At 46.1% G+C, this 19,487-nt stretch overlaps 1 protein-coding gene and 1 long non-coding RNA gene across 5 annotated transcripts in view; one reads left to right on the top strand and one right to left on the bottom strand.

Moving 5' to 3' along the window:
- The first annotated feature begins 18 nt into the window (after nt 1–18).
- Nucleotides 19–16,895, top strand: LOC123479869 (uncharacterized). Its single transcript, XR_011650438.1, has 3 exons — nt 19–583; nt 3,053–3,179; nt 16,763–16,895. It is a non-coding gene; the product is annotated as an uncharacterized lncRNA (long non-coding RNA).
- TAF5L (TATA-box binding protein associated factor 5 like) overlaps nt 13,647–19,487 on the bottom strand; it is a 33,429-nt gene continuing 27,588 nt past the window's right edge. For 2 of the 4 annotated variants that reach the window (XM_053912932.1, XM_024561713.4), the window contains exon 5: nt 13,650–17,528. In XM_053912932.1, coding sequence (XP_053768907.1) covers nt 16,731–17,528 — 798 coding nt within the window. In that variant the 3' untranslated portion in view covers nt 13,650–16,730. Of the gene's footprint in view, nt 17,529–19,487 lie in introns of all 4 variants that reach the window. The other 2 variants (XM_045196599.2, XM_053912931.1) reach the window with 2 other exon arrangements.

The raw sequence follows: 19,487 nt of genomic DNA, 5'->3' as shown, positions 1-19,487 counted from the left end.
TCTCAGTCCCTCCGGTCAGAACCTGGGAGAGGCTCGAGCCCTTTCTCACGCCGGCGACACGGCGGAGCGCGCAGACGCGATCACACGGTGCCCGGCGCAAGGATGTGGCCACTGGACTGCGAGCTGTACAGGGCGCGCGACAAGTCCGCGGCCGTTGTGACTCCAGCCGGGACGGGTCCTGTCACCCTACGTCTGGGTGCCGGGCACAGGGCCGAGGGGTAGGGACACGGCTGGAGAGAACACTGCTGCGGGTCAGCTCAATTCCGAAAAGCGTTGCGGGGAGTTGTTTAGTGAAGTGACATGGAGATAAGTTTGAGAACGGAAGGAGATCATTTTACAGCGTCAGCCAAAGTGCAAAAGCACACGTGGTGGAGGCACTTCGGCTGCTCAGAATGGAGACCAATCAGAGTGCAGTGTATTTTAAAACAGGTGCCAGGAAAACCCAAGGAGAGGATCTTCAGCCCCACCAGCTCACAAGGAGACCTCCTGGTGGGGGCATCTGTAAACTGAGGGATGCTCAGCAACCAGCCTGGTTCTTAATTTGGGTCGTGGTTGAGGATTGTGGGTAGCTTTTTATTGACTGGTAAGTATTTTCAGGGCCGGGCACGTGCTTCAATGGCAAGATGTATGGGTTCGGAGGTGTGTGTGTGTGGGGAACCCTCAATAATCAAGATAAATATTTTAATGCAATATTTTTTTAAAATCAAAGTTAATGCAAAAAAAACAGGCACGATAAGCAATATGTCAAACGCATGGTCCTCCCCCGCACTTGCAGGATCTGGCCTCTCTTCTCACCGTAATCTCAGCCCTGAAAATCTTATTCACAAAGGCAGGCAGTTAGCACCTGGCCTAGTGCACCAGTTGGGGCTTTTGTTGTTGTTTTTGCATTAAAATATTATTTACTTGATTACTGAGACTTTTTAGGGCCTCCTAAAATTTCATCCCCAGGAGAATGCCTCACTTACCTCAGCCTACTAGGGGTCCTGTTAGGTAAGGAGTGTACATTTTTTTAGGGAAAGTGTTGATAATAGTGTGGAATTATTAGGTTGGCCAAAAAGTCGGTATGTTTTTTTCCCATAAAATAAAAGACACATTTTTCATTTTCACCAATAACTTTATTGATTTGGATATTTTGAGTATGTTGGCTATCTCCCACTATTGGCTTCTAGTGAGTAGAGGCCAGGGGAGCCGCTAAACATCTTCCAATGCATCAGACAGCCCACAGCAAAGAATTATTTGGCCACATGTCAATAGTGCCAAGAAATTTCACAAACCACTTTTGACACATTCAATCAATCACAGCACCTTCTGCATACACTAATTGTTTTTGTATGTCAGTTGCATTTTTACCTTTCTTGAAATAATAAAGCATGATACATCAACAATGTTGCATATTTTCTTTCATCTTCAATATTAAAATGGCTACACAAAAATTCACCAATGTTGACAAGTTTTTTAAATGCAGGCCCGATATGACAGCTGTCACAATACAATCTAACAAAATTGTTTCAAGTGAATTTAAAGACAACAAAGCACTACTAGAGCCACCTATGAAAAAAAAAACAAAACTAAAAAGAACTTTTTGGCCAACCCAGTAAATCATGGTTGAAATGTTCCGGTGAGGTGAGTAGGAGGCATGCCCTCCTCTAAATTCTCACCTCTTACTCCGTGGCAGGCACAGCATCCCCCCACATTAACCACAACTTAGGTTCTCAGTGGTGTCTGACCCTGGAATGCAGGCTATAAATTAAGACCGACACCTCTGATTTGTAAGTAGGCATGTTGTTTCTGGGAAAGATTGTGTTAGGTGGCTTCTGAAAGGAAGGGAGATGGTCCTCATACCCAGCATTATGCATTCTGTTACCTCCCTTTTGAGTCCAGCAGAAACAGTTGTGGAAGCATGCCATTCTTCCCTTAGGAGAGAAAGTAACAATTTTAACTCAAATGTAACCTTCTTACTTTCTGTTTCTTACTTGCCAGAAAACTGTTGCTGCCACAAGGTCTGGGGAAGGCAGGATTGTTCTTTGCTTTCCGCCTTCCCCATAACCATGTCCGCCAGGCTTTTTCAGCCAGCACTCCTTGAAGCCTGGCGTTAACAGAGTGTAGCTAATTAAAAAATAAAAACGAAAACAAAAAAACCCTCTGTAGTGTTTGTATTTCTAAAAATCAGTCAGAATATAATTATCCCCAACAAAATTGTCAAGTTAAAAAAAAAAGTTCCTGGCTGGCTGGCTATCATATAATATATGAGGCAAGAATGATTTACTAGCATAAAATATAAAGAAAATTCCCATGGCTCTTAAAAAAATACAGTGGGGGAATGAAGCAGGGAATAAATATTGTCAGGAGGACTTAATGTAGTCATAATAGCAAAAAAATGACTATAGTCAGTACAAAACACAGACACACTCAATACATATTAAATTGGGAAAGGTCATAATAATGCAAAGCAGTAACATGTATTCCCACCTGAAAATAAGGATAGCTTCTCACTGCCATTTTAGAAATAGGATACAATTCCCTGGCCATTGAAAAGGGCAAGAAATGATCTAAGGTGTTTTCGGGGAAGAAAGAAGCAAAGCACTTAGATATGAGTGAATTAAAAGTACCGCAGCAAAGCAAGGAAAGGTTGCGTGTGAATTCTGAGACTCTCAGAGAGCAAGCAAGAGTTCAAGAAAGAACTCTTGAGTTTGCCCGTAGAAAGACAGAAAGGGCTCTTTGGTGGAGGTATTGCATCAAGCAGTAAAATCTGGCCCTGGGTGAATAGACCTTTAATAGGTTTAGCGGACCACAGGTGTCACATTCAAAAAGGACTTCTTGTGACCAACACTTGAGAGCAGCTGGGATTACTTCAAGAACAGTTCCACCTGTGGGTTCTTGTCCCTCTCAAAGGGTGACAAGAGAGCTCAGGAGCAGACCAGGAGGGGGCCTATGGAGCACAATAGCGCAAGCAGCAAACAAAAGTCTCCCTGGCCTGCAGTCTGCGATCTGATTGGGGGGTGGGGGTGTCATGTGACCCTTCTCAGTACATTTCTTTTTCTCTTACCTCAAGCGTGCAGCCCCCATTGTCAAGGGCGGGATGGCAGCTTGATGGCTGAGGTGGAGCATGCAGACTGTGAAGTGCAAACCAGGGGCGAAGGCGCTTTGTAAATTCCTCTGAAGCCCGACTGAAGCTTCAGGTAACTTCACTGTGTGCTTATGTCGAAGCTGTAACATTCCTTCCAAGAAATGTGGCTCAGGCGGGCTGAACGCAACGTATGTAGAAGGTGCAGCATCTTTGGCCTTACATTCTCTCTCTCCCTCTCACACACACACCTCTTCTCCCAAAAGATTCTAGAGAAATATTGTTATGGTTTGAATTGTGTCCTCACAAATTCAATATATATACGTATATATAGGGTAGGGCAAAAGTAGGTTTACAGTTGTTTGCATGGAAAATACTACGATAATAATACAAGAATAAACTCTCTTTTGCATACTCACAACTGTAAACCTACGTTTGCCCCACCCTGTACATGTTGAAATCCTAACCCCCAGTTGTTGGGAACCACCCTGCCTGGTTTCAGAAGCTGTAACCCCCCATGGCTAAGGCTGAGTGAGAGACCTTGGGACCCTAAGCCATTAAGGAGACAAAGCTTATCTCCCTGGCAGGGGTACTACCGACTCTGCCCCCTTTACCTCACCCTGCCTGGCCCCCAGTGCATGACTGGTTAGCCAATAACGGGTAAGATTCCTCAAAGGAGAGATGACCTAAGACAGGCATGGTCACGAAGGGGCCCTCAGGGAAGGACTTGGGGGGCTATGGAGAAAGGGGGTGATGGACCCTCACCCCTTAGCTTTGACATGGCCTGAGTCCTCATTCTATCTGCAAGAAGTCTCCTAATGTCTTGGCTGCCTTACTTCCCCAGCTCGACCTAAGCCTGACACAATGCTGGAGGTGGGTGTGGCCCTGTGCTGGAAAGGGCAGGTTCCTGGGGCGATCAGGCCTAAGAAAGAATGCATAAAATCCTGTGAAACCTGCTTTGCTAATACCCTCAATTTAAATGATAAGGGTCCAAACATGAAATGAGTTTGTTTCCCCACACTTTTATGGTCCTTTAGCTATTGGACCCTGACTCAAGCCCTCAGAGTTCTTTGAATGTCATCTATTTGATTATTACTGCCTGACAATGATTGATGAGCTTTCCATATACGCCATGTATTCCTGTGCAAATTAAGCCAATAAAAGCCTGTCAAGGCAAGGGTCAGGGCACTTTCCTCTTGAGAGAGTGGCCCAGCCGTCCCTTTTCCCCCACAGGACTCGGTAGTCCGTGTGAATTTGTCTCGTCTCAGCCACAACGCCGCGGACACTGCTTGCCGGTGACCGTGTAACCAGTAACTCAGAGTGTGACCTGATTTGGAAATAGAATTGTGACAGATATAATTGGTTAAGACAGAGTCATATTGGAGAAAGGGGCTGGCAGTAGGGTATCATTATAAGAAGATGGCCACATGAAGACAGGCACACAGGGAAAATGCCATGTGACGATGAGGACAGCTTGGAACCAGGGGACACCAAAGGTGGCCAACAAGTCATCACAGGCTCCCAAGGCAGCCCTACACACACCCGTGTGGGCCGTGCCCTGAGACGCGCAGCACAAACTGGCAAGGTGCTCCACTGCGTGTATAGGACTGTATAGTTGTGTAAAGAGTAAAAACACACTCTCACATGCTCTTGTAGTTATATATTCACAGAATGTATTTGGAAGGATTCAAAAGGAATGGTGGTTACCTCTGGGGAGGACCAAATAAGGGTAGGTGTCCTTATGTAACTTCTGGATTTTCACCATCTATTCAAAAATAAGTTGAAATTACGATTAAAATGAAGAAAGCAATGAAAGATCACCTCCTGTATAAGGGGGGAAAAGGGAAGAAGGAAATTTTAAAGATACCAAAGGATTATGTAAAATGAATGTGCGTGCCGTGGCTGGGTAGCTCAGTTGGTTAGAGTATCGTCCCAATAGGCCAAGGTTGCCGGTTCGATCCCCTGTCAGGCACGTACAAGAATCAACAGATGATCCGTCAATAAGGGGAGCAACAAATCAATGTTTCTCTCTCAAATCAGTACATAAAAAAATTTAAAATAAAAGAAAAAAGAAAAATGTGCTTGGCAAGTTTGTTCAAAATTTTAATGAGAAAATAATTTCCATGGTAATTAAACTATCCTGAAGCTTAGAGCCCTGGCTGATGTGGCTCAGTGGACTGAGTGCTGGCCTGTGAACCGAAAGTCACAGGTTTCATTCCCAGTCTGGGCGCATGCCTGGGGTGCAGCCAGGTCCCCAGTAGGGGGCGTGTGAGAGGCAACCGATCAACGCCTCTCTGTCTTCTCCCTCCTTTCCCCTCTCTGTAAAATTAAATAAACTCTTTTAAAACATCTACTCTGAAGCATAGAAAAAAAGACTTCTTAATTCATTCTATGACATTCATTAGTCCTGCTATCCACATCTAAGCCTTAAAAACAAAACACAAATACATGAAAATGGAAAAATTCTTAATACAATCATAGCAGATTTTATCCAGCAGATTATTTTTTAAAAACATTAGTACTAAGCTAACATGAAGAGAATAGAAGTGCCACATGGTACAATGCTCTGCCCTGCTAAGGAACATCTCCATCACATCACTCGCTAACACCATACTGAGCAGAGAAGCACTGGACACATTCTCATCTAAGGCAGAAATGAGGCGAGGACCGGTCCTCACTGCCAGTGTTACACATTGTGCCGCAGGTCCCAGCCCGTGCAGAACACAACAAAGACCAAGGAGGTACAGTCGTCAGCTAGAAAGAGGTGAAATTATAAATACATGCAGACGGTAGTCTTGTCTACCTGAAAAAAGAGAGGCAAGTGAAAAAATAAAGAAAAGAGAATTCTCCAAGGCAGCTGAATCCAAAACTGATGAAAACAGTGGCGTTCCTGGACAGGAAGGTGAAGAAGGAAAGCACACGCTGCCCCCCAGTGGCCTTAATAATTGTAATACAAATACAATGTATATAAGAATCAAAGGGAACGTACAAGACCCATGTGAAGATAATAACAAAATGTTACTGAGGGAGAAATAAGAAGACTCAAAATGTTTTCCTGAAAAAATACTCTCCTGGATGTGAAAACCAATTAATAATAATAATAGTAATATAACGATGATGTAATTATGTTTTAGGATGTCTAACAGATTCGGTGCGACGTAACTTATACATGATTACAGAACTTTTTCAGTGGTTTGGTTTTGTTTGTAAACAAATGGAGAAGCTGCGTGCGGAGCTATAAAGCAGTTTGCCCAGGAAGCGTAAGTGGCCCACTGGGATTTGAGTTCTGGCAGCCCGTTTCCAGAGTGTGTGTCTGACAGCCGAATCAGTCCCTTCACACCAACTTACAGATCTAACATAATTCCAACTAAACCCTCAAAGGTATTTTTTTTTAACTTCCTGAAGTGAATCTAGAATCTAAGAAAATAGAGAAGCTCAGGAAATGTCTGGTAACTGGCCAATGAAATACAATGCCTCCCATACATGCTCCAAAAAATATATGAAGTAACAGAAAGAACAAATAAAACCACACCTATACCATAGTTATAAACCTCAAAGTACCAGTAAATAGAAAAATAAATACCAGTTTCCACCAGTAATCTTTCCAGCTTCTGCCACAAGGATTTGAACAGAACTGGGGAAGGACCCCAGAAAAATCGAAAAAAGTCAAAGTGGTGGTAATAGGGAGAGGGGTTCTAAAATTCCTTAAACTCACAAGAGGGAGAAGAAATTCAATGAAAATATAGGGTTTTTTTTTTTTTTTCAGGAAAGAGCGCTACTGGATCAAAAACACTAATTGCAGGGAAATAGCTTCAAAATGAACAGGACTCAAGGTCATTGCCCCCAAAAGAAAAAAGGACAAGATGGGAAATGACTGTAAAAAGAAAGGATACATATTTTTTTTGAGATTTGGGTGGTACAGAGAAAAGGGAGGGAAAAAGGAATTTAGAATCCTGCAAGAACCAAAATGAAAGATCACACAATCCTCCTTTTCTACTCCAAAAATAAAGACATCCATGAAATAAATTGCACTTTTCTGCTCTGACCAAAGAGGGCACTCTTGAACTAGCAATCTTGTAGCCTAACCCCAAACCACCAGCACTTCGCAGAGAGCTCTCATCAACACCAGAAGCTATTCTAAGTAGGAAATAGGGAAAATCAAAACATTTCAGCTGATAAAAATTTCTTCTCCCCAAATGAACACAAAACGCAAGGAAATTGTAATGCTAGGCACACAATTAAATTGAATATCTCCTAACAGGCATTTGGGATATGAAAAACACATGAAATCAGAAATTAATAAACTAAGAACCAAATCGATTTTTAAAAAAAAAATAGTAAGAAAGGAAATGGATTGCTTGAACTCAAAAAAGAATTGGAAAAAACTCATCTCAGAATTGAATACTAAATGATGAAGTACCTAAGGAAAAATAATTTCAAATAAAAAATGTAATAAACAGCACTGAAAAGAGTCAGGAAAACAACTAAAAGAATAAAAATGAGAAAACAAAAGAAAAAAGGCCAGACCAGAATGTAAGCGGCTAAAATGGAAAATAGGTGAAGAGGGTCCAGAGTTATTATAATTGGAGAAGCAAATCAAAACCATAGACCAGAACTAATATGTCGACCTAGAGTCCAAGAAAACGTTCCAAAAGCAACACCAATCTGAATCTACTATTTAAAGAGCCCAAAATGACTTGAGAAAACTGATGGAGAACGGGAAAGACTGATGCTAAAACTTAGAGTGGAACGACCCTAGGAAGCGGGATTCACTCTAACGGGGCTCCGGAGTGGCCCGAAGCAGTCACCGGGTGTGCTGTTTCTGTGGGGAGGGGCTCCGGTGCAGGCCAAGGTCAGCTGCAGCCTGTGCCTGACCCAGGGCCACTGGCAGGAACTACAAAGTGGTCTGCAGTGGGTGGCTGCTTGTGCCGAGCATGGAGGTGCCAGGGAGCGGCTGTGAACGGAGGCTGGCTGCCACTCAGCTGGGCCTGGGGCTGCTTTAGCAAGACGGCCTAGGCATGCCAGGACCAGACACCGCGTTTGAGAAATTTTTGGAAGGCCAGCTGCTGGTGAGGAGCAGCAGCTGAGGAGGGCTCCTGCGGCCGTTGGGTGAGGTGGGGTCTCAGGGAATCACTGGGATGCGGCGAACAGTGTTAACCAGATTAATAGAGCATTTAGATTGGCCGCTGGCCTGCGCCTGCCAGCTGGATGGGAGAGGACTCAACAAAGGAACAATGGCATCTGCCAGCACTTCTGTCTCCAGAGTGAGCTGCCCTGAGCCCGGTTCCTCCAGTCCTCCCCCTGAAGCTAGTCAATTCAGCTCCTCGCTGTTTGTCCCTGGTGCCTTTTGAGCTGCTGCCCCAGTGCCGGAGGTCAGAGTGAGTGAGCCTGGGAGAAAGTGAGTCTGTGAGCAAGTCCATGGGCGGGCCCTTTCAGAGAAAACACCAGTGGGTCCAGATGCCCTCTGCCACCCGCACAGAGAGAGGCTAAGCAACGTGCTCCGGCCAGCATGTCTGTTGTCCAAGCTGCGTTGTGAACCAAATCCAGTGCAGAAATACTAATCCGAGTGAGCCGAAATAAATCGTACTGGTTCATAAGCCCGTGCTTTGCCTTACCACCTTCCTCCCTCTCCCTTGCCTTTCCTTCCTCCTGCCTGTGAGCCTTGAGAATGGGCCAGCCCCCACGACTTCTGACCCCAGGCCCTCACCTTGTCTTGTCCGTGGGCAATGGCCTTTGTCTCTCTACCCCTCCCACTCTGGACTCCTGCCAGCAGCATTCGGAGAGTCCCCGCGCAGCAGCCCCCAGCCGGCCTGTGATGGTCTCATCGGTGTGCACGGAACTAGTGGGCTGTGACTGATAACCAGTGTGAGAAACTGCCTATCTCAGTACATCACACGTGGAGATGTTTTCTTCTATACACCACCCTCGAGTCTCAAATGTAATTATAACTTTTTAAAAAATATTTCTGGTGTAAGGAGAGGATAGGACTTACAGCTGAATGGCACCTTACACCTGCTCTTGGCCAGTTGGTAGTTGACAGGGAAAGTGAGTTGTTGCTCCAGGTGCCCGATTCCAACACGGCAGCCACTCACTGTTTTGGCTGTCAAAATATTTAATTTAAGGCCAACTTAAGGAAGAGACGACAAGCCTGTTTGTTTTCTGAAAGCCTTCTGTTGACACCTAAGATAAAGAAAGCCCCAACAGCAACCTTGCCAAATGGATGTTTGGGACTTGGGAGAAAAGCCTGGAGATAATTTTTAAATGCTTCATCAAACATGTATTCGAGGGCACAGAGGAGAAAACTTAATACTAACTCAGAAACTTGGACTCAGTGTAGAGATGTTTTGGGAACACCAATACAATGTTATAAAAAGTATTTAAGTCTAAATAAACAAAATAAAATAGAATGTCCAAGTGACAAGAAAGCATGTTCATCATTTGATGACAGTTTAAAAATCGGTGCGTAAAATAATGGTGCCCCTTATAATCCACGAGCCTTAGACTCCGTATCACACAGTATACGTGTATACTAGGTCACAGTGCAAAATACTGTCAGGCGGGTCTAAAAGTTGCAAAGCCCCTGCTTTCTGAACTTCCATTAAAACAAACAAAAACAAAACAAATGAAACAAGTCTTTCTCGATTCCAAGTCTCAATCTCTGCCCCCTCTCCAGTGTTTCAAGATTTGTCTGCACTGCTAGCTCTGCTTCTCACTTCCTCATCAACTTTTTACTTTTAGAAACATTTAAACACAATGATACAAAACATCTTTGTGTGACCTAAGGAAGGTGCTCAAGTTCAAATGGGTAACACCTGGGTATCCCTTCCAGGTCAGAAGTCCCACTCCTCAGCGTAATTTTGTTACTTTTGGACACATACTGAAATAGTTAGTTTTGTTTGCTTTGAATTCTAAATGGCATCCTTCTGTAGGAACAATCTGTGTTTCTCTTCACTCAGCACTGAAGGTCCCTCCTTAATTTCAAATACATAAAAGCAGCTGCAAAACTATTATTCTGGGGAGCATCTGAGATCTTGCTCCCCTGGCCTGGGTTGTCAGTTTGGCTCAAATAAACTCAATTCTCACCAAAGCAAAAGCAAAACCCTGCAGTTGCATCCATGCCGTTGCCCGTAACTCTAATCTGTCCATTCTTCTTGTAGGGTTCATCAGGCTAGGACTATGCGATGAGGTATTTACCTGTCCCGTGGTTTAGTGTGGTCCCAGCGTGGGGAAATGATGGCTGATGTTGCCGTGGACATCTGTGTGTGTGGATCCTGGTGAATGTAAGCGTGCATTTCTGGGCCCACGGTGGGACTGCCGGGAATGACAGAGCACGCCTTTGTTACACTTTGCTGTGTGGCACCGCACTGCTTCTCAGCACAGGCCACAAGGTACACCCTCACCCCCATAGGAGGGTCCTGATGCACCAGTGCTCGGCTTTGTCAGGCCCTGCGGTTGTTGGTCTGATGGGTGCATCATGGTATCTCATTGCTGGAAATCTGCGTTTCCCCGAGGAATACCAGGTTAAGTCCTTTCTACTTTGTTTGTTGGCCATTTGGATTTTTGTGAAATGTTTCCCCTTAATACTTTTGCCTTTTCCCCTATTGACTCACTGATTGGTAGTTTATGTGTTACAGAATTCTGGAGACTGTTGAGACACTAGTGTCACGTGGTTAAGTTTAAATGAACCCAATTTTAAAAATTCAGTTCCTCCGTTACATTATCCGTATTTCAAATGCTTAGTAGCTCCTTGTGGCTGGCAGCTACCTCACTGGACAGCAGGGGACCCCAGAAGCTGTTCGTGCTTACAGCGTGGTCCGCAGCACAAGGCACCAGCAAACACTGCGTTGCATCGCACAGCCGATGCTAATGCTCAGTGCTGCTCTAGATGTTTCTGTCGCTCAGGTGTCACCTCTGTCTTCTCACATCCATGCCTGTCCAGGACTTCTTTTGGTGGTTCTCTTGATGAATGCATGTTTTTGAATTCAAACTCCCTTTTTGGTTAGGGCTTTTCTTTTCTTTTAAAAAAGATTTTTATTTATTTATTTTTAGAGAGGGAAGAAAGGAAGGAGAAAGAGAGGGAAACATCAATGTGTGGTTGCTTCTCATGCACCCCCTTCTGGGGACCTGGCCTGCAACCCAGGCATGTGCCCTGACTGGGAATCGAACTGGTGACTCTTTGGTTCTCAGGCTGGTGCTCAATCCACTAAGCCACACCAGCCAGGGCGGGCTTTTTGTTTCTTTAGAAATGTCTTCCAATCCCAAGATCATGAGGATATTCTTTTAAATGGTTTATATGTCTGCTTTTCACATTGGGTACCTTAATTTATCTGAAATTGACTTCTGTGTCTAGTGAAGCAGGGGCCCAATTACACTTTTTTCTTCTGGGTAGCCAGGTGTCTTAGCACTGTAGTAAAAAGTCTGTCCTTCCTCCATTCTTGCACGTGTCACCTATTATAAGTGAAGTGTACAGATTCATTAACCTTTCCGCCTTTCAGCCCATTCCGTGCATTTTCCATTCCCATTACTCAAGCGTAAGCGCTGGTGCTGAGCTTGTCGGCCACCTCCCCACTAGATCTAATGGATATTCTTTACTCCTTACCTTACTTGAATCCTCGGCACATCAGCACAGCTGACCACTGCTATTTTGATGTACTTCATCCTCTCGGCTCCTGGGACAGTGCCCTCTCATTCTCTCTGTTGTCTGGCTGCTCCTCCTCTCTGGCCTGTAAATGGTAGAGCACATCAAGGGGCAGTCTTGAAGTCACATCTCCTCCCACTCTGTGTTCTCATCCTGGGTAATCCCACCTATTTGCAAGGCTTCTAATTCCAATTCCATGCCATTGACTCTTGCCCTTGTCAGGTCATGTGGTGATTACCAGGCCTAATCCAAACTGGAGAGGTTTGATCGGGGGTCTAGATCCCCTCCTTGCTCTTAGGAGTGAGGAATAGAAAGTGAGCTCACATTCCCACGAGACACGAATGAGGGGAGCTCGGCCCTCATCACTGTCAGCGGTCCCCACACCACGGCGGGAAAGGCCTGCCTGTGACAAACCCAACCACGTGATGGGGCAGAGTGGAAGCACAGAACTGGGGCCCTCATGAGTCGCATACGAAACCTGCTTGACCTCTACTTTGTTACGCGAACCAGTGATTCCTCATTTTCAAAACCACTGGGAGTCAGGTTTCTGTTGAGAGTGGCATAAAGCCCCCTAATGAACACAGCCCCCAACACAGCACATTGGCCCAGGCCTCCCCGCTGAGCTGCGGGAGTGCCTCTCCAATGCCCATCCCACCTGGTTCTCATAAAGCACCTCGAAGTTAGGAGGTCCCATGCTCAACTCTTGACCTTCTACCCAAACGGCTCCTTCCTCTAGTAGTTTCATCCCCATAAATGGCAACCTAACCGCCAAACCGTTCATGCCGGAAACATAGGTCGGCCATGATTCCCTTCCTCCCCACCCAACCCAGGATGAAGTCCAGCCCAATCCACCTCTAAAACAGTCAGACTCGTCCACTTCTCTCCACTGCCACTGTGGCCAGGCCAGCCTAAGCCACCCTCATCTCTTCCCTGGACCACAGCAGTGACCTAACTGGTCTCTTCATCCTCACTCACACACCCTTCATTGATTCCTTTGAGCTGCCAGTGATTAAATAAAAAGCCAGCAATTACTTCTCACTGTATAAGGGGACAGTTAAAAGAATAAACTATGAAGTACGCAGAAGGGCTACTTATCTATTGCTACACAAGGAATAACTCCAAACTTTAATGGTTAAAACAACATTTAATGTCTCCCAGTTTCTGTAAGTTGGAAATCGGGAGGACTTCGCTGGGCCCGTCTCAATCAAGGTCCAGCAGGGGCCGCCACCGAGATGCCAGCTGAGGCTGCAGTTGTACCTAAAGGCCTGGCTGGGGCAGCTGCGCCCAGGTTCGTCCTTGTGGTTGCTGGCGGGACTCGGGTCCTCACAAGCCGGCTGGAGGCCACTTTCAGTTCATGGCCAGTCTATAGGGCCACGGCAGTGGGCTTCCATCATCAGCGGAGCCCTGCACTGAGCTCGACACAGGCCTGGTTCGGTGATCCCGCTGTCAAAAGTGGAATTCCAGTTCTCAGCGTGGTGTCTGTGTCTTCCTGTTGCCAGTGACATCGCGGCGGGAATCGGACTGCATGACCTCTCCACCCTACCCCCTGCGACAGCTCCCGTCCCTCCTGGGGTAGGACCCCAGCTCTGGCCAGCGCCCTGAGCCTTGCCCGTTGCCCACACCCTGCCTGCTGTCCTGTTCCCGGCCACACTGCTCAACCCCACCGGATTTCTCTGAGTGTACAGGGTCTTCCCACTGGGGGTCAGGGCCATTCCTTCTGAGCTCTGCCTGGCTACCTCCTGTTTGCCCCCAGGGCTCAGCTCAATTGGTATTTCTTCAGGGAGGCCTTCTTTGAGTGCTTAACCTGAATCAGATCCGTGGATATAGTCTTCCATAGCATCCAGCATAGTGAGCGTACTCACTGGTGTTGGAAATCATAGATTCAGTGTTATTTGATTGATATCTGCTCCGTCTCTGAACCATAAGCTCAATCCATGGAATCCAAACATGAATCCATGTTTTCAGCTTTTCTTACCACTGTACTTCCGCCCACTAACATGATGTCTGAGGTCACGACCCACGGTTAATACAGAAGTACTTCTTTTTAGGCATTTCAGACAGTCATAGGAAGTTCAAAGTGGTCCTTTGATAAAGGTGACAAGGAACATCTGGATTCCTTAAATTCTGTAATGAAGATTTTGTGTACCGCGAGGCAGCTTCAGAGTCGGCTGGCTGCTATGCAGGTGTTGGTAGTATGAATTTGTGGTGTGGGCTGAGCATAGATTTAATAGACACTTTTCTAAAACATGCAACTGAAAGCCAAGTTGAAGTACAGACTAAGTTTTTAATCCATATACTTAAATATCAATCTGGGCAATAGCAAAATGAGAAGTCCTACATACTCAAATATTTTTTATACAACCAAGACATTTTTAATACACAAATAAAACAAATGAAAAGCTAGTAATCATATCCTTCGAAGCTGGACCTTGAATTTAAAAACTTTAAATGATTTCCTGTTTTGTCTGTATTCATCCCTTTCCTTTATCCTAATTTTCTTTCTTTCTCTTGACCAGTCTACTTCTAAATTAAAATCACAGTCAGATTTTCTGAGCCCGACAGTCTAAAAAATTTCAGCTGTTCCCCCGCCCCCCACCGTGCACACATTGCGGAGATTTATCACTGTGGGTCAAAATAACTGAATATCCTAAAGTTTCTTCATTCCAAAAATAAATAATATAGGTTTTCTCAGCTCTAGGTATTTCCAGTACAAAACGGTAACATCACCAGTCCTCCCCACACCACAGGAATGCTCTGAAGATAAAGCACGGGAGAGCAACCTGAGAGGCGCCCACGGAGGCCGGGCGTCCTGTGGACCCCAGCACACGCGCACGCCCCTTACAATATGTCCTAAGATAGTGGGGAAGTTGTGACAAGCATTCCATAACGTCCAATGACCCCACCTTAAAATGAGCTCACAACAGAAGGAAAAAAAAGGCCAAACACACAGATCATTAAGCGCTTCGATTGAAATCACAAAGTATATACATGACTGATAATGTGAAGGCTGACCAACCCTGCTACATTTGTGTTTAATCAAAGAAGTTCCGCATTAAAAGACAAACACAAAACCTTCCAAATCAGTGACCTCTCCACTTCTGAGAATGATTCTGTCCAATTTATTAGTTTCATTATTTCTAGCAATACATCATACAGTCTAACTGAAGTACCCACTTATTATAGCTACGAATACATTTGAATTCTAGGCTTTTCCCATAGGCCATGTGGAAGGTGATGCTGTCTGGCTAAGCTGCTAAAGGATCCTTCTTACAATGTCTCCAATTCCTATTTGTATCTATAAGGAACATTTCCTATTATTTAGCACCTTAGGCTCAAGTAAAAAAGTTTTTTGGCACAAAATTCTAGAGTCTTCCTATTTAATTTCCTGATAATTCTGGTGTCCTTGCAGAATATGACATATTTAAGTACATTTAAAAAATTCTGGCATCATTTAAATCTTTGAATGAGTCCATTATTTGGAATTGTTCAATAAATAATCTGAATTAAATAACAGAGGTCTTATGCCCCTTAGCAACTTCATAATTTGATTTTTAAAGAAAACTGGAAGTAGAACCTAACAAAGTAACTCTAGATGGCAAAATACATGTTGTCCCCCGGTCAGCGACCGGCCACCCTGGATGTAGAAATGGTGTTACATGCTACCAATAGTCCCCGTGAACACCAAGGGAATCAGGGTTCAAAGTCAGCTGGACAGACTACAGAAGCAGGCGAGAACGCACATCCTCTGGGGCTGGTCTGACCTATGGAACCGGCTGTCACCCAGAAGGGGAGCTGAGCGACAGGCCACACACTCTCTCTCCTCACAGCTTAAATGAGATGCCAACACTTTTTGTTTGGAAACTAAATACATTTTAATAGAAAACAAAATACAAAATAACTCTTTTCAGAAAACAGAAATATTTAATCCTTTCCCCACAAATTGGAGCTCGCTTCATCCTCCAAGTTTTATATGCGTTCACTCGTCCTTATAATTTTTTCACAAAGGGCTGATTAAACTGCTATCGCAGGAGGTGGGAGCAGATGAGCTCCAGGAGAAAAAGACTGAGAAAGCCACACCTCGGAATATATGCTCATTTGAAAAGTCAGCATTTTCTCGTTCTACCTTTTGACTTACCGCCTCAAATTATTTTCATTTCTTTATGACAATATGGCCTTTCAGGGAGAACTGTTCATAGAAGCGCAGCCATGAAGAGAATCTTTCGTTCCCACCATCCCTGCAAGAGCCCGAGACGTTCTCAATCAGTCCGCCCACCCGCTGCTAGAAACACGGTGGTTGGGGACAGTTTCTGTCCCCTAGAAACTGTCCGATCCTCACGGTACACTGTGCTACGAAGTTCTCTGAATTCCCTGAACCTCAAAAATTCCAAGTATCACAGCCAGTGTCAGGAGTCAAACCTGAAAGACGGGAGCAGAGAGGACCCTCTGCCAGTGCTAGGTTTCCTCTTCCCAATAGTAATAATTACTATAATTATAATAATAAAAAATCCTGTTCTCTGTAATTACAGGGAAGACCTTGTCTGGGGGATACTGGCCTCCTTGCCTCGCCCCCAACCCTGCACCCCTACGCCAGTGGGGATCCCCTTCCGCCTGGCGGCTGACGGCACATGACCCCTAGGCACCGCTCCGCCTGAGAGCCCTCTGCGACCGTCCTGGGACCACATGTGGCGGCCGGCGGCGGCAGCAGCATCGCGGTTTCAGAGGGGAAAGCGAGATGGACACGGAGGTGCTCGGAATGGGACATCTTTGCAAGAACTTGCCATCCGACCTCCAGAGTGTCTCAGCTCTTGATCGCAGGTCCACTGATCACCATCGGTCCTCCCCCCAGTCCTCTGACATTTGTCAAAGGGGGGCTGACTGAAGGGTGACATGCTCAGGATGTCTGCACAGGGGGAGGGGAGAGGTAGGGGGTCTTTCCCAGTCAGTCAGTGATTCGATCGTAAGACTTGCAATCCGGAGGCCCTCGCCGCCGCCGCTGCCCCAGTCCGTCACAACGAAGGTAAAAAAAAATCAATGTTCCTGATTTTCTTGTGTGATTCCAGTCACCAGAAGAAGGTTGCAGGCCATGAACTGCACGCTCAGCACGTTGCTCATCTGCCCGGTGTACACGCCCACGAGCTCGCCGGAGGAGCCGTCGGCCGCCGCGCTGCAGTAGGTGTTCCTGATGTCCCAGACGCGCACCGAGTTGTCCATGGACGCGGAGGCGACCAGACTGCTGTCCGGACTGAAGGTGAGGCTGGTGATATTGTCCGTGTGGCCTCTCAGCTCTTTGTAAAGGGTCCCAGAGGCCAAGTCCCATAGCTTCAGCCGCTGGTCCTCACCAGCCGATGCCAAGTACTTACCGTTGGGCGAAAAGGCGAGAGAAAGCACAGGGCCGCGGTGGCCCGTGAAGAGCCGCACCGAGTTCCCCTGCTGAGCACTCCACAGCCGGACGGTCTTGTCGGTCGAGCCCGTAGCCAAGTAGTTTGAATTAGGGTGGAATTTGACACAGTCCACGTCTGCCAGGTGTCCTGCGTATATCCTCAGCGGGTACGTCCGATCGAATGACCACAGCCTCGCGGTGCGGTCGTGGGACCCGCTGGCGAAGTACAGGCTGTATGGGCTAATGTCCAAGTCCCACACAGGGTAGGCATGTCCTTGGTACAACACAGTGTTGGTGAAACTCCCGAGGTCCCAGTACCTAATGGACATGTCTTCGGAACAAGAGAGCAACCCTGAGCTGTCTGCGAGGAACCTCGTGCTGTACACTGGTCCGCAGTGCCCCCGCAGCGTCTTCATCTCTGTGCCGGCAGCGTCGTCCTCATCGTCCTGGGAGCGTCGGGTGGGGGTGCAAGAGAGACACACAAAAAACGTTTAGTGGGCTGCGTGGAAAACAAGACCTTTGGGGGCGGGGAGACAGTGAGTGGGAAATAGCATCCACCCAGTAAGTGACAGTGGCCTTCTCCTTAAGGGTGACCCCAGGAAACCTAAGGCTCTCATCTGTGTAACTGAAAAAAGGTCCCTTACAGCTTACAAACTGCTTTCCTTAAATTCACTTGGGGGCCAAGAATACATCAAGTCAAAAGGTACAGTAATGACTGCGGCTCTTACTCTCCGGTTGAGGATTACAGCTGGGTAAAAGGCGGCCATCCTATGGTAACTCGCATACTTAATTCTGGGATCCGCCACTCGAAAAGATTACTTTTGCATTTATGTTCAGTTCGTAGATTCTTTTATTCTACGGGCTGGTCAGGGTTAGCTGCTTTATCAGCCACACTGCTCCCCGTACCCTGTCCCCTAGGACACATCCGGGCATGCTGACTGCTCCCACGCCTGGGGTCAAGGGTGAAGAGGGTGAAGGCTGATGTGCTCGCAGTTCATGATTAGGACCGAGCCACTGTAGGGGTTTAGTAAAATACACCCCGGACATACCAGAAGGGTAAGCCAGAAAGGTGCAGGCATCAATGAATTACGCTCCCACCCTGTGACCAGGTGTGAACTGTTGGCGTCCAAAAGGATATAAAGATGAAGTTCGAAAACCGTGACTTTCTGGAGGGTCTCAAACATTTCCCCAAAGTAACAAAACAAGGCTGGATTGGGAGCTGATTTAAAGCCAAGTGACTCATGTGACTCTTGGAAATGATTCCTGTGTGTGGGGACAGAAGAGACAGCTGCCCACAGTATGGGGACCGAGAGTCCCCCTCCTCACCCTCTTCCCCACAAGTACACTATCTGTGTCCCAAATCCATCTTTCCTTCATCCTCTTGCAGGCCGGCTCCTTAAAACCACAGCCGTCTCCCTCCTGGAATTCTTAAGTTAAGATGGGTTTGCATTAGACACTGGAGGAATGAGGAGTATGATGAAGATTCTTAAATCGATTGGCTTTGCTGGCTTAGAAATCACTATCTTTGTGAGCTTTAGGGTCTTGTACAGGAAAATGGCATCCTTTTAACTTCTATTTGAAAACTATTAAGTTCAGAATAAAACAAACACCTCCAATGTCTACATACTTGAGAGAAAGTTAAGAAGAATAAATATGGATGTCCATGAATATTCCAAATGGTTACTCCAGATACTCAACTTTAAAAATACATAAGCATTTGGGAGCTTAAGGTTCTACTGAGTGTTAACCAAGAATATTAGTAATTTTCCCTTCCAAAGAGGTGACAGCAACAGTTTAAAATTTCAAGCATGACTCATCGCTCTACCTCAGAAAGTTTATTAAGAACTGCGAGAGCAAAGAAGGACCCTGGGTGGGTTACACAGAGATCCTCTGAGAGGTCACAGTGGGGCCAAGGGGACGTTACTATCTCTGTGGCTTAGACAGTCTTCGTGTGGAGCAGGAGGTTGCGGAAGTGACTGCTGCCCCCTTAGCGGGGACCTAAGTGGCGCACTCAGAGCTGGGGGGAGTATACCAGGGCTCAAGGAGTCAAGCTGGCTCTTTTCAAGGGTCTTTTTTTTAAGGAATTAAAAAAATTTTAAACTGATTTATTGATTTTGAGAGAGAGAGAAACATCGAGTAGTTGTTTCACTTATTTATGCATTCACTGGTTGATTCCTGTATGTGCCCCGACTGGGGATGGAACCCACAACCCTGACGCAGCAGGGTGATGCTCCTACTACCAACTCAGCCACCTGGCCAGGGCCCCCATGGGTCTTGAGGATTGTTGTCACCAGCCCATGGAAAGGTGCTTGGCTGATGCTCTAGACCAAGAAATGGGGACACTAGAATGTCCCTGTTGGCTATCAGCTCTTTGCGAGGACCGCAGCTTCAAATAGCCAGTCCTG

This window comes from Desmodus rotundus, chromosome 10 (assembly GCF_022682495.2).
Source record: "Desmodus rotundus isolate HL8 chromosome 10, HLdesRot8A.1, whole genome shotgun sequence".
Taxonomy (NCBI): domain Eukaryota; kingdom Metazoa; phylum Chordata; class Mammalia; order Chiroptera; family Phyllostomidae; genus Desmodus; species Desmodus rotundus.
The sequence above is the reverse complement of the archived record's forward strand: the minus strand, read 5'-3'. Positions and strand labels throughout refer to the sequence as shown.